The sequence below is a fragment of the Mesitornis unicolor genome, unplaced genomic scaffold (genome assembly GCF_000695765.1).
Source record: "Mesitornis unicolor isolate BGI_N332 unplaced genomic scaffold, ASM69576v1 scaffold25985, whole genome shotgun sequence".
NCBI lineage: Eukaryota > Metazoa > Chordata > Aves > Mesitornithiformes > Mesitornithidae > Mesitornis > Mesitornis unicolor.
The window spans coordinates 1-13533 of record NW_010186564.1 but is presented as its reverse complement, the minus strand read 5'-3'; the positions used below and the strand labels follow the sequence as shown (position 1 = coordinate 13533).

The 13533-nt window shown below is 38.4% G+C and overlaps 1 protein-coding gene across 1 annotated transcript; it reads right to left on the bottom strand.

Annotated features, from left to right (window-relative positions):
• Positions 1-347: 347 nt before the first annotated feature.
• On the bottom strand, positions 348-11120 carry HMG20A (high mobility group 20A; the record flags this gene model as incomplete). Its single annotated transcript, XM_010185190.1, has 6 exons — positions 11031-11120; positions 8770-8917; positions 7472-7687; positions 4421-4553; positions 3994-4025; positions 348-423 (listed from the first exon to the last, which is right to left on the bottom strand). Coding segments are annotated over exons 1-6 (694 nt in total), but the record flags the coding sequence as incomplete, so codon positions are not given.
• Positions 11121-13533: the final 2413 nt, after the last annotated feature.

Sequence of the window (13533 nt, the reverse complement as noted above, 5' to 3'; positions counted from 1 at the left end):
CCCCTCATCAAGGTCATTTCTGAAGAGATAGGTTCTTAATCCTATAGAACAGCAGGATCCAGCTTGGAATCGCTGGAATAACAGCAAGTGAAGCTTAAATATCAGAAACATTCTCCAGAAAGGACAGTTTCATAAGACAAAGCCAGGAAAAACTGCTGTTTGCAGCTACAGTACAATAGTAAGGTACTGCAGTTCATAGAGAGGTAAGGTAATATCACAAACCTTGGCCAGCTATACCCAAGTCAATACTTGAGCTGAGATGGGTGAGTGCAAGGATTCCTCAGCTGGACAGCACCTGGCAAAAGCTTTGGAAAGCAAAGAGGAGGACTTGCAAAAGTTTAACTTACCTTTACTATGATTCAGGAACTCTTCCGTGAAGATTGGAATATCAAAAACAGATCTCTCCTTTGTATCTGCTTCCTTCTACAAAAGAAGGAGTCGTACATAGCTAAATACTGTTCATTTTAAGAAATTCACAAAATTGTTTTGATCAAGAAAAGAGAAAGAAAAGGGAGACCAAAAACTGAGGCAGATAAAAGAGCTGGATAGATGGACACTTGCAGCACGTACCAAGGAAGACCAAAAGGTAGGTACGTAGGTCTCATCTTTTTAAGATACAGGTTTATTAAAGGCCAAATACTATTATCAAGAAATATCATATAACATACTAAAATATACCCTCTCTCCCTAGTGACATTACACAACAGAATCTGTTAGTTCTAAAACTTCTGAATTCATTTATATTTTCCATTGGAAAACACCCCACTATCAATCAACACATTCTGAAATAGCCTATACAGGAACATCAGAAGGAATAAAGCAAGCAAAACGCACAGTAAGTTTCATGGTTCTTTGTCTTTTACCACCAAAGTGAAAAAGAAAACAGCCAGGAAAGAACAGCCAAAGGAAAAATAAGCAACTTTTCCACAGTGTGCCAATTCCATATTCCTGTTCCAAAATAGAAGATATGTCTTTTTGAAACATTTAGATGGGTGCTGCCACAAATGGAAAGAAAGTATATAAACACGATTTGTAAGAATCTACATCGAAACCTGCTTACAGAATACATAGCAGACAGCAGAGGACATGGTGCTGTGAAGAGGATAGTCTATTTGCAGTCCTAGGATACAGGTTCTTCAGGTAAAAAACAACAAACAAACAACAAAAACCCCCAAACAAAGAAACAAAAATATTGAAGTGATTACATGAAACAGTTCAGCTTCTGAAAGGCCATCAAGAAATTATACTGAATAGAAGAGTGATACTGAAAACCATCAGCTCTGTTCCATTACAGAATACATGACCCAGCATGTAAATGAGAACTCTGAGGTTCACTCAGGATTAAAATCATACGGTTTTGATTACCTCCTATTGAAAAGGCCCAGTCTGCTCAGGTTGCATATCATTCTGTCATCCCTCAAATCAAAAGAGAACCAAAATTTTTGCTGGCATTCACTTTAAGTAAGATTGAGATGCTTCCTGAGAGTCAACAAATAATACCATTCTCATCTGGCTATTAAAACTGAGGTTGATCTTTGGAGGCTCCAGAGCAAATCAGACCTGAAGTTCTTAGAGACATGGTGAAGTATGGTAAAGAGAAAGATGAGCTCATCTTTCCTTGTATGGTCAGATGCAAACAATGTAAGGAACATATATAATAAATATACTACTTCAAAGTGTTCTCAGAGTGGATGATTTTCTTCTTGTTTGCTCATGTTACAGCAGCAATTTCCTTATCTTCAAAGGTTGTAGATACCACCAGGCAATGACTAACTCCTTGACAGGTGTCTGTATATATCTTCTAAACTTTGCCAGTAAGATGTTGTGTAACTGACTGCACGAAGCCAGACCTACTCTGCATCAGACAACTTGAGGAAAGAAGCAGTAACAAACAATGAAGAACAATTAACAATGATTTGGTCAGCACTAATGACAATTAATGGTTCCAGTGTATATTGTTATATGTCATTTATGAAACTAGGATTTAGAGGAAGAATGTTCAGATGTTTTTTCAGATGAGCTCATTGAGACACTGTCGCCATGTTTTTCATGGCTACATCTGCCTATTAAGGGTTTCCTCTCACCTTCTCAAGCCTCATTCTTTTGTTATTTTGTATTATAATTACTATTTGAATTGTTCATTGCAGTACTTTTTGGCGATCATCTCTATATACAACATTCAGAATTACTTCAACACTGATTCACAGAAACTAAATCATGAACACCTAAATGGAGCAAGGGGAAAAGGAAAGATTTTATATCTTAAAACCTGATATCCTTATATTCTCTAAAGAAATAATTTAATCAGATCTTACCTACTAATCACAAGCACAATAATAATAGTCTACATGGACGAGAAAACAGCAAGACAACAAAAGGTTTATTCTTGCTTTCAGAAACAACTTGAATATATACTTCTAAAAGCAATCTAAAGCTTTTCTGCTTCTTCTTTGCCTGTGCAGGATTGCTACACTCAACTTCCTGGCAGAAAAGATGTGAAGCGTATCAGGTGATAAGCATGTGAAGTTTTATAATATAAAGGTGAAAAATGCTAAGCAGCCAAAGGTGCAGGCTTCCTCTTCATCCTCAGAAGAGGATGCCTGCCTAACATGTTGCTAGCTCAACTATGTAATAACTCTAATGAAGCTTAAAAGCCCCACAAGGTATGGAGGACTTTTTAAACTGCATTCATGATGTGGTATTTCTGCAATAACAGCCTGAGTTAGAAGGATGAGAGGTAAGGTTCTGAATTTGTAGTTTGCCATCTGTATAATTTAAAGGTTATGTAAATGTGACAGTCAGCCTAGAACTTAAAGCTTTCAGTAATCTGTTTTTGCACAATTGAAGACAAACTTAAATTCAGTGACTATAAATCCTGGGGACCGCATACTCTTAAGATTAATCTTACTGCAAGTACTTCCCTTAAGAGTTCATTAAAAGACATATTGAAAACATGCTACCAAAGCATTTTCCTGCAAGTGAAACTTACTTCCCTTAGTCAAGAGCAGTAGCTGCCTCTCAGCAGTGCACAGCCTTGTCACTATTGTAATGAACACATTAAAACCCAACTTGATTGTTTTCCCAAGACAAAAAAAACTCAGAAAGAAAAACATCTTTCAGAAAGACCTATTGCTTACAAGTTGAAGAGGCTGTGTATAAACAAGATTTTTTCATTGCTTTTTGTTTGCAATTTATGGCTAACCGTGACAGAAGCTGTAGCCTTCGTAATACAACCGGAGAGAGAAAGTTTCAGCACTTAAAGGGGAGCGATACCACAGTCCGCCAGGATGCACAAGATCTGTGATGTCTCATCAACTAAAGCAAAGGCATCTTATCTCCAGACATTATTGCTCTTTTCCAGTATTTACATATGCAAGGCAGTGGGGCAGCCAGGAGGAGGTTTAAGCCACAGATTTCCCAATGATCTGGTTACTTTACTAATTTTCTTCTCAAGGAAGCCACAAGCACTCATGTTGCTGCAGAAAATTAGTACCTCAAAACAGCATCCTAAAGGTGCTAACTTGGAAGGTTTATCTAGGTCTCAAGCTATTTGTAAGTTTTACCTCAATGTTTACTTATCAAATAATAATTAAAATTCTCTGCTTCGAAAACTTTCAAAGTAAAAATTTTGCAAGTTGAACCTCTAACGCACCAGATACTTGAAGGCTCAATTATATTGACGTGCACCCATTGATTATTAGACATTACAAAACAAATCTATGTTTTAAGTGTACCCTACACTCCCACTTTATCTTAGATCATTTGTACCTGCCCAAGACTTACTAAATTTAGTTTCCATCATAATACTGTGAGCATAAGAGTACTGAGTTGTCTCTAGATTTTGATCAAAAAGTTAGGAAGACAAAGAATTAATACTCTAAACCTCTGATTATGGTTTTCAACTGACATAAACTGGTTTTTATTGGCTTCACTAGAAACTTTCATAATCTGAAAATCTACCCACTGATGTAAGTGTAGAAGAAAGAGGTTTACCTCATGATCATGGGCTGGCTGTCTTGCTCCATCTGAAAAAAAGAAAACAAAGAAGAAATCCTCCAAAACACACAAGATTTGAGAAAACAAGAACCAAAGAATTGAAGCAGTTACAGGACCACAATTACATAACAGCTACAGACAGGAAACTTGTGCAGTTTTCCTAATAGGTCATAGAGAGGCTGTGTCTACACAGTGATGCTTCTGTGATGCTTTAAGTGCACATCCTCCAACACAATCTAGATACAGTTAAATTTACATAAATCTAATCACTTCACACACAGCTGATGCAAATGCCACAGAGAGAAACACAGTCATGTAGCCTGACACTCATTTAAAGCCTTTGATTTAAAGGCTTGTTAAAACGTGACTAGCTGGGAATCTTCTGTTGTTCTAGCTAGACACACATTTTTGTCCTATTCAATACCTTGTCTGTGTGATTTGCCTTTTTGTCTGTCCTGTGCTTTCCTGCTAAAGACTTTGTAGGCTTCAGTCTTCTGATACTGCTCCAGCTCCCGCATATAACGCTCCTTATCTCTGTCTGCTTCATCAAGGTATCGCTGAAACAAAAAAGTCCAAGAGTTTCAGGGAGTTTCCTCCCCTTCAGGAGGAAGGGAAGAAAAACAACTTGTCAGATGAAGTGCTGATCCATTTCACCTATGTAAACAGGAAAGGAGTGAAGAAACAATGAGAATGTATGCAAGATGCAAAGACATAAGATTTCTGGATAAAATTACTGTATTCTGGTGTGCCTTTTTCTCTCTTTTTTTTTTTAATAAATCACTGTTCTGTTAACTCTTTTTGTTAGACCTAGAAGTAATCTGCTACCAAGCTACTCAACTCAAGTGAATATTACCCACACACTACAGACCAAATATTTAAGAATTGCCTCCTTGTGGCCGGGATTAAGATTAAATGTCACCAAACAAGAACCCCTTAACAGATCCTGCTTTAAGGTTCAGGTGTATAACTGGGGTTCCAATACAGGCAAGAAGCACTACCATTCTACAGCCAGCACTTCACCCATCTGAAAAATGAACAATCATCATGGCTACTGGAAAAGAGTAGCATAAAGATAAGAGAGAATAAGTTATATCAATTTAAGCTATCTGCATTTAGGTTAAAAGAAATAGCTTTTATTCTAGACTGAAGATATTTCACACATCAGCATAACAGAATGAGCTTAACTGGAAAATTCTTTAGAGGAAAAGATAAATTGAAAATAATTTGAGGAGTGGTCACAGCACTTACTAATGGGATCCTTTCAAGAAAAAAGGAAAATTAAATTTGAGATTCAATGGAAGCATTAAATCAGAGTGAACCTTAGTCACCTGGTATAGTTTTCATTTTCATTAAGTTTTCATGACAATACACGTAACAGTTATAAATTCCATGCATTTGCAACGTCGTTTTGACTCTGCTGAGAGCACTGTTAATATTCTGAATTGGGGTGCCAATTTGGTCACGCTGGGTTGCACTACTTTGGGGCATTGTACTCTTCCATATGACATTCATTCTTCTTTTTCATCTCCAGCAATGTGCTGCTGAAAGGGAGTAGCAGTTGTTAAAAACAAAACAAGTTTTTCCTCCTTAACCTGTGTTTTGGATGGAGTGCTTTAAATCAGTAAGAATGAGTGCTGCTGCACCAGCCGTAAGAAGATTTCATAGGTTTTCTGGCATGGATTTATACATTTCATTAGATATTTCCCCATACAGGGGAATAACAAGAAGAATTATTATTTGGGTGTTTGCTTCGTGATTATAGTAATGGTATTTTTCTGGGGGAGACTCAGTCCAGTCAGCTCATCTGACCTGTCTCTATGCTCACCAAATACAAAGGGAAGCAGCAAGACTACAGGACTGGAACAGTACAAATGCAAGACTTTCCCTTCAACTTTTGTATCAGACAGCTCATTTGCTAATATTGCTGGAGATCAGCCATGCTTTTGTCCTGGATTATGGGACACTAACCCACACAGCAGCAAGTATCTATGACTCCACTGCTTGCTTCAGCAGAATGACTTTGTTAGCTGACCAAAACCAAGCTTACTCAGCTTCAACAAGAACACTGGGCTGCTGTATTAGACACAAGGGTTCTGAAGAAGCAGTGGCCTTCACTGCCTTAATAAAAAGGGCAGGAGAAACTGAAAGGAAGGAAGTGCTCAGCAGGCCTTCCCTGATCTGCTACAGGTTAGAGACTCACAGCTTTAGTCAAGCAAGGACAGGTTCCCTGGGTATTTTAAAAGTAGCACATAGATTTTTAACTTAGGAGAAAGAAGATTGAGTTCAAATAACTGTTCTGTCACGGACATGATAAGAATCTGTTCAGGGCAGGAGGTAGAGGGGCAGAATATCTCATTCTCTTCGCCTTCCTCTTCCAGCAGACAACAACATCATTCTTCATACAAATGCGATGCCAATTCAACTGTTTTTCCTTGACAGACATTTTCCATTATGGTTAAAATGCTATGCATATGTGCCATTTTATATCTCTGTATAACTTGTATTCTACAAGCTTAGTAAAAAGCAACAAAAGCAGCTCTTGATTTTTGCTCATTTTTTCATGCAGCCATCATTAAAGCTTTATTATTTTGTCCTGAAAGTATTTTGGAAAGCTTAAGTATTCTGATAAATTTGTATGATAGCATCAAGTTCCACTGTGATTTAACTACTGCTTTGCTGTAATCTCTAACTGGCAATCAGGTGTGGATGGTAAGACAGCCATTAGCAATAACAAGATCCACTCCAGGAGTTCAAGAACAAGGCACATCATTGCCTTGGTCTTCATTCATGTATCAGTGCAGAAGGTCACAGTAGTCCCAAATAGAAAGAATCACAGTCTGACTGAAATGTGAGGAAAAAACCCAACCTTTTCCTGAGACAAGGAGTGTAAAAACTGGAGTATATAACTCTCACTGTCCTGTCCACCATACAGATCTCAGTTTCCTTTCTAGGGAGAGCAATAGTTTAAAGCATTGTCTAAAAGTTTATTAATGTTAACCATGTCCTTCAGCAATCTGTCCTTTCAGATCTGCTTGTCTTACTCTAAGATACCAGGTGTTTATACACATCAATGAGTTTGTGAAATAAACAGAACAGCAAAATCTTTCAAGCATGTGGTGAAATCTCACCAAATTCTCCTCAGCCACAGTGAATAAATGCCTGCCTCATCCTTCTAACTGCTTTGGCCTTGGAAACTGGTAGGTTTCAACTCTATCTGAGGTTAGGTACAACAGAATTACAACTAGATGAACTGCATATCCATGGGATGTCTCACCAAAGCATTCCCCTCTGGATGAGATGCTATGGCCCTACCAGGGTTCATTATTTGAACTCTGGAGGACCTATGCCCCTTATTTTGAAATACATTCCTAAACACAGCTTTAATCAAAAGCCTGTGTTAACTCCCTCACTAAAAAACAATATTCCCAGTTAACACTAATCATGATCCAACAAGGATAAGGGAGTTTAATGGTACCCGTTTCTCCTCAGGAGGCAGTTTACTCCATTCATTGCCCAGCATCCTGGTGATCTCTGGGAAAGGGACTTCAGGCCTCTTCGCTCGAAGCTGCTCTCTACGCTCATTCATGAATCGCACATACCCTGTGAGGGGAGATTTGGGGGCATTGGTGTCCCTAAGGGGTTTCTTCCTCTTTCTCCCTTTGGCCCAGCCTCCTCGTTTAGTTCTTTGCTGCTGCAAAATGAAAATAGAAGAAAATTCACATTGAAGGAAAAGAATTACCACCCCTGAAAGGAATAAATATTCATGTTGCAAACATTTTCATCAGGAGTATATCGCTGCCATACATCCTCTCCATGGCTTTAAGTTTTAAACTTTACTTTAGAGCAATCCTGACTTAATCTAAGCAAAGTCAAAATGTCTCATTGTGAAAAGTTGTTTGTAATATCTTCTGGTCCACAGGGACAATAAAATAACTTTTGCATCAACTCCTGATTGTAAAACCATGAGGACTGATAACCCATGAAATTATCATCCTAGTTAATGCAACTGCAAATATTTTTGGTTTTGGTTTTTTTTGAGGGGGGGCAGGGTTGGTTGGTTTTGATTCTGTTTTGTTTCTTTTTAAAGTTATTCCCACCTTCACATACCCCTTCCAAATCTTTTGCCTTTGTGCCTTAAGCGCCCAAAATACAGGTGAAAAGACAGGATATAAGTTTTTCTATTCTAATCTACTCTATAGGCTTTCTTCCCCACTAATCACCTCCAATACAGAGATGAACATACTCCAAAGGAGGGAACGTTATAAGATTTGCCTGTGGCACACTATGAGCTCACAGGAATGACATAATTACCATTCACCCTCTTGGCTTCATAATAGTACCACAGCAATCTCTGGAAATCATTTTCTTATGCTACGTACATACAACTATTTCAGTACTTCTAATCTCTCCTCAAATCAACATGCTCCTGCCATCATGTTCATTTTAGTTTCCTTTCTGGAATCTTACGACTTCCTTAAACAGGGACCTCGCAGCTGAAGACAAACTACCAGAGGAATATCAAATGTATCTATCAAAAAACCAAAATAACTTTCATGTCAACCTTCAGTTCTCTGTACATCACAAATGGCAGCTTTCCCTGGCTATCTGGGTGCAGTTGTGCAACACAGGAGAAAACCAGAGAGGATCAAAAGATGAAAATGGCAAATGGATGAAAATTTGTGGTCCTATCCAAAAAAATTTGAGTAAAACAACATATAGTGACAAAATCCCTTAGTTTTACTTTATTGAGAAGTCGCTATTGTTTCACCTCACCTCCTCCTCAGGCTTCTGCTCTGTGTTTTCAGCAGTATTAGAGGACTCATTTTGCAGCTGTTGACCCTGTGATAAATCCTCCACTGAATCTGGGTTATTCACAGACTGTGAAGTTCCACCACTGAATGAACTCTCAGAATGAGCTAATCTGTAAAAGCACATAATAGCAAGAGAAAAAAACTTATATATCATCATATTGCTAAATCACATCCTCCTTAATCTTCTAAAACATGCAAAAATGTTGCAAATACATTCAGTTCTTACACTAGCAAGAAAAAAAGTATTTTAAAAAGTCATTTTTTAAGACCTGGCTGTTCCATCCAAGCAACTGCTATAACTACCATAGTTACTACGAACTTTCAAAGACAGTTTGATTTTTAAAGTGTTGCTTTGTTTCATTTGTAATAAAGCTTCTGATTATACAAATAATTGTTAGCCAAGTAAACATTAGGATCAGAAATCAGAAAGCATGAATCTACGCTTCTTCAAAAATACCATCAGGAATTTGAAATGAATGGTTTAATCTTCAACCAGTACACACCTCTCTGGATGCATTCGATATGTTTCTCCACAAATACACTTAAATGTTTGTGTATGATTTTGGATTGAACTTCATTCAACATAATCTCCTGCTGGTACATGTGGGTATTTGAAACACAAACATGATTAGCTCCCAGCAGACTCCTGAATGACCACTATTGAATTTTGCTGCAAGAGCTGTATCAACCAACCTTACTCCAAGAAAGGGCAAGCTGTCTGGAGACCAAAAAGAGAAATAAGAAGCATGCAGAAATATTTCTGAAGACAGGTAGACAGAGATGAGGTCATATTTTGGGGAACAGCCCCTACTCTGCTCAGTAGGAAAATTAATACAAGATTTTGCAGCTCTTCTCATTCTAATCCCTTCTTGAGCCATGCCAAAATTGACTTGGCCTTCCCTAGTTACTGTCATGAAAATTACTGTAACAGCACTCTATGTTTCAAGTCTAATTTGTTCACTTACTCAGATCTACAGCCACTTACATGAATGCCAGATTTTAAATATTGAAAATAATTGTTCCTGTTGATGTAGAATACAGCTATAGAAAACTGAGTTGTACTAACAGAAGTGTTAGTTGAATGCCAATAGGAATAGTTTTATTTAAATAGAGAGAACAGCATATTTTCATTATTTACTATAACCAGCATTAGCAGCAAAATTACTGGGAAAGACAGAAGGGCTGGAAATATCCACGCCTGACTTTCATGTATCAGATCGAGTTCATATTACTAACAGTTAGAGGGAGAAAGGGAACAAAGTGTACACACTCCTGTAAGTTAATTACATTTTGTAAGTGTCAAAAAAAGTAGAACAATAAAGTTTCTTAGAATCACTGTTCCAGTTTGAAGAACATTTCAGCCTCCCTATCTGTTATCCCTTAGCAGCGAACTAACTAACTAGCTACCCAGAGGACAACCTTCAATGTGATGTAGCCATTTGCATCACAAGCTGATGAAAGCTCATTCAACGCACAAATACCTCTAAAACACAAACCTAATTTTAACATGTACCTCATTTGGCACTACCAAGTTTGAAGTCCCTGATACGTACATCTGAATTCAAACCTGCTTGAAGCACATGTGTCTATATTAATATTACAGTGTTTTACCTGCCTGCAAAGTCTGAATTTTATTTCTTGGTGCTTTACAAAACATTCAAAGAAACTTCAAGTATCAAAACACAGGAAGATTCCTGCGTATTCCTTAAAGGCAACTTCTTTTGTCATTGTGTTTTTAAAAGAGGCCATTGTTTCAGTCCCTAAGAGCAGAGTCAGTCTGATAAAAGTGAAAGACATCAGTTTCTCAGTGATTTTCAGAGATCAGTGATGAACTGTATATCTGTAATAGAAACAATTTACTTAGCAAGGACCACTGTAGCCAATAGATACACCCTTCTCTCTGGTGTCATCATGTCTAAAATGGTCAATGTCTAAATCTGTCTTAAAGACTAAAATCCTAAGGAAGCAAGCTTTAAAAATAACAGATATTAAAAACAAGTTTCTGATAATTTCCATCAGTTCCAAAGAATCCTGGTTTCTCCCAAATAGAGTACTGTGATGTCCTATTAATGCCAAGGGAGTGCTCTAGGAGTTGTTTTCATTTGTTTTATGTGTTTGGTTTTGTAAAATACTTCGAATGCCCTCTTCCCACTGAAACAGTTTCCCTGGCGAGTCTAGAGATAGTATGTATCGGCTGAAGGTGAGAAAGAAGTAGCTGCTTACCCAGTAACAGTAATTTCACTACCTTCCTTAGATCCATCTTCATCTACAAAAAGCGGAGGAAGGGTGGAACCAGCCACCAAGTTCTCCATACCTCTGGTGAAAAATAAATAAATAAAGGAAAGTTAATTAGCTCATTGTTTCCCTTTAGCAGCACTTCAGTTTAAACAGCACAACATTCCACAGATTTTTTTTACCCCATAAACCAACAGGCCAGTCATACCTGGTCAGCTGGCCTCAGGGCAGATCCTAGAGGCATCTGTGCTTAAGGTCGGAGAAGAAAGATCATAAATGATGCTGCAATTCAGAGTTTGCCTCTTAACTGAGCTCTGTGCCTATGCCATGGTGTTGTTGGAAACCACACTATAGAATTCTGCTTTATCCCTTACGGCAAATTTTCATTCCTTGTACTCACTACACAGCTACTTAGATCCCACTCTTCCAATCCACACCTGGCTGTTCATCTTCAACTGTGCACCCTCACAGGTTTCTGTGTGGACCCCAGAAGAAAGCTGAAGCTAAGTCTCCCCTGAAGTTTCAAATTAAGATTGTATTAGATAACTTCTTGTTCACATTTTCACAATATATTTGTGCACATAGCTGAGTGATATTGCTAAGTAAGAGAACACTGCAATGTTAGCTAGATTATTTTAAGCTTCAACTCCCATAGAACAGTTAAAGCAGCAAGCAGTTTAAAGCACAAGGTACTTCTCATTCAACACAAACTGTTTCTATGTTAGAAGTAGTTTCTTTTGTATCCTTGTAGCCTGCCATGGGAATTTGTTGTGAGTCAACATATTAAAAGAATAATTAAATCTATTCATCCCCTTTCTTACTAAAATACAGCACTGTTGTATTGTATGGGTGGAAAAAGAATCCCAACACAAAAAGCCTTAACAAAAATCACACTACAAGTTGTAGTTTCAGCCCATTTTAAAGTGCCATATCAGTTAACTCTCTGTTCCTTCAGTTCAGAAGTCACCTTTGATGAGCTAGCAGATGTTCAACTTGAGTATTGCTATCCCCTTCAGCTCGTATACTTGGGCATTACACTCGAAGGGACTGATGTTTTAATCTTGCACTGCTTTCACCTGGATTGGTATGCTTTCCCCTCAGCATCAAAATCAAAGCGATTCAAGACAAAATCCTGCTCTGTGTTTTTAATATTATATGTGTTTTCCCACCTCAACACTACAGGTAAAAGTTTTCTACAGACAAGAGAAATTACAACATTTCTTGCATCTAACATCACCTGCAGATCCCTGTCACAAGTACTACATCTGGTACGGTGCAAAACCAGGGTCAACAAACCAGTGAATACAGAGCACCATCCAAACAGATGAGCGCTGTGCTCCTACAAAGGACTTTGGATGTGAGACACATTTATTCCACTGCTATATTTGGTCAACATTGGTCAAAGGACTCCAAAGGCTATTCTAAGGAACCAAGGTTGTAATCATACGTTTGACATTCTGTTTTGAGATCATGAGCTCTGCTCTATTCATTTCATGTCTCACTTGGAAAACAGAAGAATAGCTACTTCCTTTAGCAACAGCTCTACACCTTCCTAAGGTACTACAGATGTTAGCTGATAAATGAATCTCTGGTCAGTCTCCAGTTTATTCAGTTAAGCAAATGCTCAGTTAATGCTCACAGTAAATCAACTGAAGGTCTCCATGAAACAGGCGTTGCGTCAATCTGATTTCCACCATGAAGTTCATTTAAGATTCTAAACAGGACTATCCTTCCTATACAGAAGGAAAGTGCACGAAAGAAGAGTAGTTACCTTCTCTCATTTTTGAGATTACATTCACTTTTTTCTCTTCTGTTTTTCCAACTGATAAGATCCTTAGATCGCCTTTAAGAATCGTACCATTTCTATTCCTTATCTAGAAAATAATTAAATCATCCACTTGAGAGTACTGAGGGAACTGGTGGAAGAGCTTGCCTAACCACTCTCCATTGCTTATCAGCAGTTCTGGTTAAACAGAGGAGGTCTCAGTTGACCGGAGGCTTGCTAATGTTACACCCATCTACAAGAAAGACTGGAAGGAGGATCCAGGGAACTACAGAGCTGTCAGTCTGACCTCGGTATCAGGGAAGATTACAGAGCGGTTTATCTTGAGTACACTCACATGGCACGAGGAGGACAACCAAGCAATCAGACACAGCCAGCATGGGTTCATGAAAGGCAGGTACTGCTTGACCAACCTGATCTCCTATGACCAGGTGAACAAGGAGGGGATGAGGGAAAGGCTGTGGATGTTGTCTGCCTGGACTTTAGTAAGGCCTTGGACACCGTCTCCCACAGCATCCTCCTGGAGAAGCTGGCTGGGCATGGCTTAGATGGGCACATGCTTTGCTGGGTTAGAAACTGGCTGGACAACTGAGCACAAAGACAAGTGGTGGACAGAATTAATAAATCCAGTTGTGAAAAGACAAGTGGTGGACAGAATTAATAAATCCTGTTGGCAGCCAGTCACAAGCAGCATTCCCCACAGCTCAG